A 12,075-nucleotide genomic window follows, 5' to 3' on the forward strand; every position below is an offset into this window, starting at 1 on the left:
TTTGACTAGGAGTCAGGCTATTTTTATAAGTTAGCTAACCAAATCTCTGATATAATGCATTCCTTATTGTTTTTATAGTTCATAAAACATTTCAGATAATTAGGGATGACAAGCAGGCTTGAGTTTGGGCCTAGGCTTTGCAACATATTAATTATATAACTTTAGGCTTAAACTCTCTTTGGTTAACTTAGATTAATTTCTTACTTTTGAAATGATCATATGTGTGGGGTTTAAGTGAGGTGATGTGTGAAATCAGCCTCAAAAATTGCTGGTCCAGAATGGTGAATACAATAGATTCTTCTTCAAACTTCACTTCCCAGATGTTTATTTCACTTCTTTACTTTTTCTCTCGTCTTCCCCTTTATTTTCCTTCTTCCTTCTCATTGGGTCCATGGCAAATATTTATATGTGCATTGGTGAACCTGGACTTACTGGGATAAATAAATTATTATGCTTAAAAATTTCTTTGAATTCTTATAGGTAAGAGGAAGTAAAATGGAATGGGAAAATCAAACCATTCTGGTGGAATTCTTCTTAAAGGGGCTTTCTGGTTACCCAAGGCTTGAGCTACTCTTTTTTGTGCTAATCTTAATAATGTATGTTGTCATCCTTCTGGGCAATGGCACTCTTATTTTAATCAGCATCTTGGACTCCCACCTTCACACCCCTATGTACTTCTTCCTGGGGAACCTCTCCTTCTTGGACATCTGCTACACCACCACCTCCATTCCCTCCACGCTGGTGAGCTTCCTCTCAGAGAGAAAGACCATCTCCTTCTCTGGCTGTGCGGTGCAGATGTTCCTTGGCCTGGCCATGGGGACAACAGAGTGTGTGCTCCTGGGCATGATGGCCTTTGACCGGTATGTGGCTATCTGCAACCCCCTCAGATACCCTGTCATCATGAGCAAGGATTCCTTTGTGCCCATGGCAGCTGGGTCCTGGATCATAGGAGTCATCAACTCTGCAGTACAAACTGTGTTTGTAGTACGATTGCCTTTCTGTAGGAATAACGTCATCAATCACTTCTCCTGTGAAATTCTGGCTGTCATGAAACTAGCCTGTGCTGACATCTCAGGCAATGAGTTCATCATGCTTGTGGCCACAACATTATTCACTTTGATGCCCCTGCTTTTGATTGTCATCTCTTACTCATTAATCATCTCTAGCATCCTCAAGATCCCTACTTCTGAGGGTAGAAGCAAAGCTTTCTCCACCTGCTCAGCCCACCTGACTGTGGTGATAATATTCTATGGAACCATTCTCTTCATGTACATGAAGCCCAAGTCTAAAGAGACACTTAATTCAGATGACTTGGATGCTACTGACAAACTTATCTCTATGTTCTATGGGGTTATGACACCCATGATGAATCCTTTAATCTATAGTCTCAGAAACAAGGATGTGAAGGAGGCAATGAAATATCTATTTAACAGAAGGTTATTTAGCAAGTGAATGGAAAAGGTCTTGAATTGTGAACACACTGGACATTGTTGAAACTTTAGAATTATGTTATAATTTTGGTTAATTTTACCTTTTTGCAGTTTCATATATTATTTAATTTTAATTTAATTTTTTGATAACATACAGCTTTACAGTATCATTACATGCTCATTAGAGAGAATTTTCAAGATACAGGACAGTAATGTGAGGAAAATAAAGAGATCACCTATTACTCTAACACTAGGAGATGGCTACTTTCAATCATTTTGAACAATATCTTCCATATTCTATATATATTGCAGTTTTAGAATTGGATATTATATGTCATTTTATGTTCACTTTTTTACATAGTCCTATTTCATAAGCATCACTTCATCAAATCTTTCAAAATAAAGAAGCAGCTCTTTTTTGTGTGTGAAAAAAGCAAATCAGAAAGACCCCCAAATACTATATCCACATTCTACAGTGGAGAGCCTTGTGTTGTAGTTTCACATTAATCTCAAAATCCTCCTAAGTCTTTAGAGACTATTTTCTTGCTCAATACTTGGAATGTTTTTCTGTATAACTAAGGGTGCCAAGCATTTGGGACTATCGAGAGAATGGATAAATGGACCTTAAGGGTGGAGCCTATGCAATCAATTAGGATATCCTTATTTTATCTCCTTTCTATGTTTCAGCTTACGTGTTAGCTCTAGCATAAAGAAAATTTTACAAAATTAAAACTGGGTTAGGAAAGCAGTCTATTGGTCTAGATAATAATGTGGACAAGTGTTTGGTTGGATGGGGTCATATCAAATGGTCAAATCCATTTGGCTGGATAAATTTTACACTGATGGAACAGTGAATTCAGAGTATGTTGGGCATTAACGTGTTTTACATAGGCAAATAAATATTTTTGGGATTTGGGTATATATTAATGTCACTTTTCCAAATTCAGTTTTAATTTTAGTGGCAGGAATACCAGTCATAAACTCTTTTTAATTATCTCCAGCTTCAATCATAGTTATTCACAGATTAAATCTGATGACAAAGTCTATTATGACTATTGATGTATCAGTTTCACACCTTGGTGAAATACACTATAAAAACCTATTAGTTTCCATATGCATGCTCATAGGACTTTTTTCTCCTTAAGAGTTTCAGGTAGGTGGAAAACCTCTGGAGTCAAGCATATTGTATCTGACCTATAGGCCATCTTGGATACTCAGACTCTACTTTTGTTTTTTTCTCAGATCCTAAAATCAACTGCTTCCATGCTTTTTGGGTGACAGATCTAGGTTCTGGTCTTATATCAAACTTACACATTTTTTATAGAAAATTAATTAAAGCAAGTAGAAAATTTAAAAAAAAATATTTATTTGGGTGCCTGGGTGGCTCAGTGGGTTAAGCTGCTGCCTTTGGCTCAGGTCATGATCTCAGGATCCTGGGATCAAGTCCCGCATCGGGCTCTCTGCTCAGCAGGGAGCCTGCTTCCTCCTCTCTCTCTCTCTCTGCCTGCCTCTCTGCCTACTTGTGATGTCTCTCTGTCAAATAAATAAAATTTAAAAAAAAGCTTTAAAATAAAAAAAAATATTTATTTGACACAGAGCAAGGGAGAGAGAAAGACAGAGAGCAAGCACAAGCAACAGCAGGCAGTGGAGAAGTGGGCTCCCCACTGAGCAAGGAACCCAGTGTGGGGCTCCAGCCCAGGGCCCTGGGATCTTGACCTGAGCCGAAGGCAGCCGCTTAACCAACTGAGCCACCCAGGCACCCCAAGTAGAAATTCTAATATGCATATTTCTTCCCATAGGAAAAGGCCAGGAGTGTTTTCTCTCTCTCAGCATTGTAGAATAAAGGTCTGAAGGTCTGAAGAAAAGAAAGGCGAGTCATTTGTCTTGATGTACCCATGTGTTTACATTTGCTGGGCAAATATGTTATCACTAAATGTCCTGGAAATTGTCTTGATTCTGAGTCACTTGTCATTTATACTTCCATAGCACACTGAACCGTCATTTTAGTTGCAGCAGTTATCCCCTTTAATTGAAATCATGTGATTACATTTTTCTCACTACCTATTGGACAGGTAGAGACTGTGTCTTGGGCATTTTTATATTCACAGATATTCTTACTATCATCTTCATTGAGTAGGTGTGCAACAAGTGTCATGTAAATAGAGGTTATCAGAAAATATAAAGCACCAAATAGAAACATGGGTAAAAGACATGAGTACATTGGAGAACAATGTGGAGATTCCTTAAGAAATTAAAAATAGAGCTTCCCTATGACCCTGCAATTGCACTACTGGGTATTTACCCCAAAGATACAGATGTAGTAAAAAGAAGGTCCATCTGTATCCCAATGTTTATAGCAGCAATGGCAACGGTCGCCAAACTGTGGAAAGAACCAAGATGCCCTTCAGCAGACGAATGGATAAGGAAGATGTGGTCCATATATACTATGGAGTATTATGCCTCCATCAGAAAGGATGAATACCCCACTTTTGTATCAACTTGGATGGGACTGGAAGAGATTATGCTGAGTGAAATAAGTCAAACAGAGAGAGTCAATTATCATATGGTTTCACTTATTTGTGGAGCATAACAAATAACACGGAGGACATGGGGAGATGGAGAGGAGAAGGGAATTGAGGGAAATTGGAGGGGGAGATGAACTGTGGGAGACTATGGACTATGAAAAACAACATGAGGGTTTTGAAGGGGCGGGGGTGGGAGGTTAGGGGAGCCAGGTGGTGGATATTATGGAGGGCACACATTGCATGCAGCACTGGGTGTGGTGCAAAAACAATGAATTCTGTTATGCTGAAAAGAAATTTTAAAAAAAAGTAAAAAAAAAAGACATGAGTACAGAACACATATAAAAATATTAAAACATACACTCAAGTTAAATTTCTCTAGTAATTAAAAATTTCACTTAAAGCAATGATGAGATACTATTTTTATGTCCTTTAGATTAGAAAAAAGAAACCCTAAGCTATTTGTCAGTATTCAGTGATGATAAGAGCAAGAAAAAATCAGCAACACTGTAACACGGGTGGGAGCATAAATTAGTGTTACCTTTTAGATTCATAAGAATCTTCATTTATTTTGATGAAATCAAAGACAGAATTTAAATGTTCTGGATTCTATTTTAACAAAATAATTTGAACTTGTTTTGTTAAAATATTTCATTTATGAAGGAATTTGAAGTTGTTTCCATAAGTAAAATGAACTTATTTTGATATTTCAGTAATTTGAAATTATTTTGTTAAAAATAAATTTAAAGAGGCTCCTGGGGGCCTCAGTTGTTTAAGCATCTGACTGTTCAATTCAGCCTAGGTCGTAATCTTGATCAAGTCTGGCTCCACACTCAGTCAGAAGTCTGCTTGAGGTTCTTTCCCTCTCTGTCTGACCCCCCCAAATATAAATAAATCTTGAAAAAATTTTTAAAAAGATTATTCAAAAATATCTAGCTTTAAGGTGTGTCTTTGGATGCTCAGAAGAGCAAATGATTTTAGCTTGATTTATTATATTTTTTAAATCTTTTTTTAAAGTAGGCTCCATGCCCAGTGTAGAGCCCAATGTGGGGCTTGAACTCATGACCCTGACATCTAGACCTAGGCTACGATTAACCGACTGAGCCACACAGGCCACCCTATTACATGTTTTATAATGAAAATCAGGCTCCTTTCTGAACTATGGTTATCACTAAGTTGTTTAGTTATAATTTATTTTCAACCTCGTTTTTTAAACCTTTATGTATTACCTGACTATATCTTTTCCTTTCTTGCCTAATCTTTTCCCTTCTTCCTTCCTTCAAGAAAAGAAAATTCTTCCTTCTTTTAACAGTGTATATTTCTTTAGGAATATTAGCAATGTAAAATATGTTTATTAAAAAGTCAACTTTTACTAGAAGCTAAATTATAAAGTGAACTTAAAATTGTATAGGAAATAATCCATACTTCTAAAATGGTTGAGTGTGAGTGTGCACATGTATGCATTTATGTGTGTGTGTATGTGTGTTTGTATGTGTGTAAGAGAGAGGGAGAAAGATGGAAAGATTGAGAGATAATTCAGCTGGGAAATTTTGATGACAGTACATGAGATCCTTTATGATTTTTGTGTGAAACAGAGTAATAGGCCTCCTGTAATTAGGTCTTTAGGGCTTTATTTCTGAAGTCTCATACATTTTATACATATTTCATTCATGAAGCAACTTAATGTTGTACACAAAGGTTTAGAGAAGTCCTTAAGAACATTTAAATTGTGTCTGAAAGCATGGAGCTGATTCTTTAGTTATTTGTGGGTCTCCACAATGGGACAGTATTTCAATCTAGGCTTCATGGGTACATTGCCCCGTTCCTGAAATTAACGGCTGTTAATTTTCTTCCTTTTTTTTTTTTAAATAGAGGAATATAATGGTGCTCCTTTGATCTAGAAGAATTTATCTTCAAAATCACACTTGTAACAATCATGTTTCTACAAATGTCAAACAATCAAAGAATTTCTATGACAAAATGATTACTCACCAGGAACTGCCTCTTTGGACCCTCAGCTACTAATGAGGAGTTATAAAGATTGGCTGCCAATAGAAAAACGATGAAATTATCTGTTGTTGCTGCAACCTAGAAGGATAGGCAGTGTCTGGTGTGAAGGTAAGTTACTGCAAAGACAGGAAACAAACTCATCATCTATAAGCAAGAATTGGACTGATGGGTTAAAGGTGCCACGTTTGAAAATGGAATTTTTTCTTCACTGAGGAGAGACTGTTAGAAATAGAGTTTAGAGGTCTATTCACTGAGATGTAGTGGGGAAGAAAGAGCTTTGAGACCAAAAGAACACTTCTGCATGCAAAAGCCATTGTGCAACAACAAACTGAAAGGAATTTGCCCAGCAGGTGTGAATTACTTTTTATTAATGTGTAGCTTTTTAGTGCATTACAAAGTATTTGGACACCATTACCTACTTGAGTTAATTGAGGCTCACTACAGGGTTTATAGTAGACTATGTGTTCTGTACTATAAAATTAATAACAAGTCTTCCTTGGTCCCCTAGCAATACTCAGTTCCATTTGGTTCAGTCAACGGATAACAAGGTGAACTATATGCCAGGTTCTGTTCTTTATACAGAGATTACATATGAGGAGGATACTATGACCAATTTGGATTAAAAAAAAAACTGAACATTATAATTTCCCGAGACCTGAAAAAGATAATTTACTAAAACAGTGTGTAGCCAGAAAGAGGCCTGCTTGGGCATTATTCTATGCAGCATTGGTGTTTGAATGCAGTATTATTGACTATTTTGAATATTTGTTTTTCAATCATGAGGTTATAGTTGTAAAAGTGAGTAACTTTTCATTTTTTTTTTTATGTTAAGAGGCTTGTTAAAATGTTAAAATAGTCTTGGTAAAAAAAGTTAGTCATATGTTTTAAGACAAGGAACACCCTGGTATCTTACTAGAACCCTATTTTTTTGTGGAGTGAATTAGATTTGATATACGATTTTTTGGATGATTTTTCCTTTTTGGTACCTAATTTGCTGGTTTCCAGAGGCTGAGAGTGAGTGCGATAAAGTGTATTAGAATTTGTATGTAGGATAAAAACTATACCATTTGTTAGAATGCTGTATGTGATCTGATTAAGCTTTTAAGCTACATATAACTGATCTTATGGAAAGAAATGATGACTATTTCAGAGATGTAAAAAGAGTGTAACAGAAAGAAGAAATTAACAAAGAGGCATGAAGGAAACAACTAACAATGGAATTCACTGTTGTACTAATTGAATTACATATACCAGCTCATTTAATCTTATCAACAAATAGCAGGGTCTAGGTGTTTTTGTCTTCATTCTATAGCTAGGAATGGTGATGATCAGAAACATGCCCAGGCCATCTAGTTAATAGTGGGTAGAGATGGCATTTGACCTTAGCCTGCTTCCAAGGCCTCTGTTCTTGGCAATATTATGAAATGTGCCTGATAGAATAAATGGAATGGAGATAGCTAATGGAATTTACAGAGATCATTTTTATATGTGTGCATATCATCTCTACTACTCAAAAATCACTCGTGTATCTAATAACCTTTAGGATCTTAAGTGGTTCGAGATTTAACCCAGAAAATCTGAAAAATTCTTTAAAATGAAAATCTTATAAAAAGTTAAAGAATTTTAAAATCTGGGGAAAAGAGGAGTTTAGAATAAGAAAATCAGATTGGGCTTTGGGTGATCCCAAGGAGGCTAATTATGTCCTGGAAAAAAAAAAAAGTTAAGTAGACAAAAGCTTCTGAAAAGGGAGGTCTCTTGGGTCATGAGAATGGAACAAGAATAATAGCGAGCATTTATGGAGCTGTAATTTTGTTCCAGGACTTTTACTAGCTCACCAAAGCAGTAATGCATTTAATGGAAAGGAAATGACATTGGATAGAAGAACAGATCCTTAATCAGGTCAAAGAATAGTTTAGAGCCTGATGGTAGGACTGGAGATGGTTATGGGCCTGGAAATCCTAATGATACTAGGTAAAGAGTCCTGAGTATTGAGAATGTAACTCTATGTAAAGTATCTTTGAGTCTTCAATTCCCATCTAGTATATAATACTGAACAAATTATTCTAACTTTACTACAAAGCTGTGATCACCAAGATAGCATGGTACTGGCATAAAAACAGACACATAGACCAGTGGAACAGAGTAGAGAGCCCAGATATGGACCCTCAACTCTATGGGCAAATAATCTTCGACAAAACAGGAAAAAATATATAGTGGAAAAAAGACAGTCTCTTCAATAAATGGTGCTGGGAAAACTGGACAGCTATATGTAGAAGAATGAAACTCGACCATTCTCTTATACCGTACACAAAGATAAACTCAAAATGGATAAAAGACCCCAATGTGAGACAGGAATCCATCAGAATCCTAGAGGAGAACATAGGCAGTAACCTCTTCGATATCAGCTACAGCAACTTCTTTAAAGATATGTCTCTAAAGGCAAAGGAAACAAAAGCGAAAATAAACTTTTGGGACTTCATTAAAATCAAAAGCTTCTGCACAGCAAAGGAAACAGTCAAGAAAACAGGCAACCCACGGAATATGAGAAGATATTTGCAAATGACAGTACAGACAAAAGGTTGATATCCAGGATCTATGAAGAATTCCTCAAACTCAACACACACAAAAGAGACAATCATATCAAAAAAATGGGCAGAAGATATGAACAGACACTTCTCCAATGAAGACATACAAATGGCTATCAGACACATGAAAAATGTTTATCATCACTAGCCATCAGGGAGATTCAAATTAAAACCACATTGAGATATCACCTTACACCAGTTAGAATGGCCAAAATGAGCAAGACAGGAAACAACATGTGTTGGAGGGGATGTGGAGAAAGGGGAACTCTCTTCCACTGTTGGTGGGAATGCAAGTTGGTGCAGCCACTTTGGAGAACAGTGTGGAGATTCCTCAAATTAAAACTAGAGCTTCCCTATGACCCTGCAATTGCACTACTGGGTATTTACCCCAAAGATACAGATGTAGTAGAAAGGAGGGCCATCTGTACCCCACTGTTTATAGCAGCAATGGCAACGGTTGCCAAACTGTGGAAAGAACCAAGATGCCCTTCAACTGACGAATGGATAAGGAAGAAGTGGTCCATATACACTATGGAGTATGATGCCTCCATCGGAAAGGATGAATACCCAACTTTTGTATCAACATGGATGGGACTGGAAGAGATTATGCTGAGTGAAATAAGTCAAGCAGAGAGAGTCAATTATCATATGGTTTCACTTATTTGTGGAGCATAACAAATAGCATAGAGGACAAGGGGATTTAGAGAGGAGAAGGGAGTTGGGGGAAGTTGGAAGGGGAGGTGAACCATGAGAGACTATGGACTCAAAAACAATCTGAGGGTTTTGAAGTGGCAGGGGGTGGGAGGTTGGGGAAATCAGGTGGTGGGTATTAGAGAGGGCATGGATTGCTTGGAGCACTGGGTGTGGTGCAAAAAGAAGGAATACTGTTTTGCTGAAAATTAAAAAACAACAACAAAAAAATACAGGGTTGTGTCCTATGGCAGGAGATAGTTTGATGTATTGTACCACTAGAAAACTGTAGTTTTTTTTTTCTTTACCACTAGAAAACTGTGAATCTCAAAAGCTTAAATGTTGTTTCATGAATATGTTGTTTATTTTATGAATAAGCAATATAGTCATAAAATGCCAAAATTTTGAAAAGTACTAAAAGAGGTATAGTATATAGCCTACTTTCCACTCCTGTTAATAAGCTCATAAGCTATCCATCTCCTTTTCTGGAGAAAACTATTCTTGTTTCTTTTTCTAAAGATATTCTATGTGTGAACAAAATGTGTTTATGTATATGTATCACACGTATATATATAATCTTTTTTACACAAATGTTAGTGTGTCATATATTCTGAACATTACTTTTTCAATTGCTATTTCTTATTTGAAAAGATTGATTGATTGATTGATTGATTGACTTTAGAGAGAGAGCATGTGAAAGTGAGTGGAGTGGGGCAAGAGTGGCGGGGATGGGGAGGGAGAAAGAATTTGAACCAGACTCTACACTGAGCACAGAGCCCAATGCAGGGCTTGATCCCACGATTTTGATATCACCACCTGAGCTGAAACCAAGAGTCAGACACTTAAGTGACTGAGCCACCCAGGTACCACTCCACTTAATATTTCTTAGAGATCTTTCTCATCAATACACAAAAAGCCCCATGTTCTTTTTGACAGCAGAATAGTATTGCATTATTTCTATGTCCCCTTTTCCTGGGCATTTGAATTTGTTATGCATCTATTAATACAAACAGTACTTTAATGAATCAATGTATATGTAAATCACTTTATTCATGTGCCAGGCATAACTGATGAGGTTACCTAGAAGTAAATATGTGGTCAAAGTTTACATGTATGCTTTGGTGATTTTTATAAATATTGCCAAATTGTCCTCCTCAGAAGATGTACTAATTTGTGCGTCCACTGAGAATGTGCAGGAGTTTCTGTCTCCTCACCCTTAGGCAGCAAGTCATTAGAGGTGACACCATGCTTTGTCTCTATACCAGTGCATAGCCACCTAAAAGAATGGATCACAGAGATGTTAGGAAAATTCTCATGTCTTTCTATGATTTTGGTCCCTGAGTTTCTTAAAAACTTTTTTCAGAATAGAAACATACATATATGTATATATATAATTTATATAATATGTTTATATATATACACCTTTATATATAGTTTTTATTATATAAACTTTAATGTACCAACTAACATAAAGATGTCAGTTAATAGGCACAATTCATATATACATATGTATGTATATGACTAATAAATATTTTTTACTGATATACTTATTATAGGTCATACATATATTTGTTGTATATAATATGTAACTATATACTGTATATTATATACTATTATGTATATTATATCCTTAGGCTATAGTCTTAGATGTAGAATTTGGTGGAAAATCATGCATTATAATAATTTATGCAACTTAAAAAAAGGAAGTTATTTGATGATCTATAAGAATTTAGATAACATATTACATTTTCATCTGAGGAAAATTCTGCAAATGTACTCTAACAGAACCAAAATGTGAATTAAAATACAGTCCTGAAGATTCAGAATAGAAGAGAAAGAGAAGGGAGAAGAACCGATGGTGATCAATGAGTAGGTATATAGAGAGGTAAATACATTGATAAAGACTGTCCAAATATGTAATTGTAAGAGCTGATAAAGAACTCTCAAAAAGATGCATTGTAAGGAAATTATAAACATGTATACATTATCTCACTATTTGTGAATTTGAGGATACAGACGGAGGAACAAAAGTATTCTTGCAGTTCTGTCTTCATTTAGTGTTTGAGGGATAACTTAGGATATTAGACAACACTCTAGTGGAAAAAATAGTTAATTTTATGAACAAAATGTTGGTTCTTATAAGTCAAATTATGAGCATGGTGAAAGAGAAAGTATCTACATACGGAATGCCAAAAGTGAGTAGAGTGTTCAAGTTAATGAAAACAAAAAATGACACCTTAACCAATGAAAATAAGTAACTAGAAAAAAAGAGAATGCAGTAATGCAAAATAAGTAATAATAAAAATTAAATGTATGGAAAGAAAGTAATGAAGTTCATTAATAATTGTATTTTTATTTTTTAAAAGTTTTATTTATTTATTTGACAGACAGAGATCACAAGCAGGCAGAGGGGCAGGCAGAGAAAGAGGGGGAAGCAAGTTCCCCACTGAGCAGAGAGCCCAATGCGGTGCTCCATCTCAGGACCCAGGGATCATGACCCGAGCTGAAGGCAGAGGCTTTAACCCACTGAGCCACCCAGGTGCCCCAATAATTGTATTTTTAAAGTGAATGGACTGGATACTGTCATGAAAGACAGAGACTATAAAAGGAGATTGAAAACATTTTTTAAAATTTTTTATTTATTTTAAAATTTCTTTTCAGTGTTCCAGAATGAAATTTAAACCCAGATATATGTTACTTATAAGTAGTATACGCAACAAAGTGAGAAAGAAAAGTTGAAAATAAAAGGATGCACAAGAGCAGGCAAAAGCAAACTAAAAGAAGGCAGGAATGTAATAGCAATATCATAAAAGTGGAATTTAAACTACAAAACATGAT

The 12,075-nt window shown here is 35.9% G+C and overlaps 1 protein-coding gene across 1 annotated transcript; it reads left to right on the top strand.

Annotated features, from left to right (window-relative positions):
• The first annotated feature begins 495 nt into the window (after positions 1 to 495).
• On the top strand, positions 496 to 1,452 carry LOC122916879 (olfactory receptor 13C9). Its single transcript, XM_044264268.1, has one exon. The coding sequence runs from the start codon at positions 496 to 498 to the stop codon at positions 1,450 to 1,452; it is 957 nt and encodes a 318-aa protein (XP_044120203.1).
• Positions 1,453 to 12,075: the final 10,623 nt, after the last annotated feature.

Source organism: Neovison vison, chromosome 9 (assembly GCF_020171115.1).
Source record: "Neovison vison isolate M4711 chromosome 9, ASM_NN_V1, whole genome shotgun sequence".
In the NCBI taxonomy this organism is placed as follows: domain Eukaryota; kingdom Metazoa; phylum Chordata; class Mammalia; order Carnivora; family Mustelidae; genus Neogale; species Neogale vison.

Coding starts and splice junctions, on each gene's coding strand:
- LOC122916879 (XM_044264268.1), top strand. CDS start 496: ATGGAATGGGAAAATCAAACCATTCTGGTGGAATTCTTCTTAAAGGGG.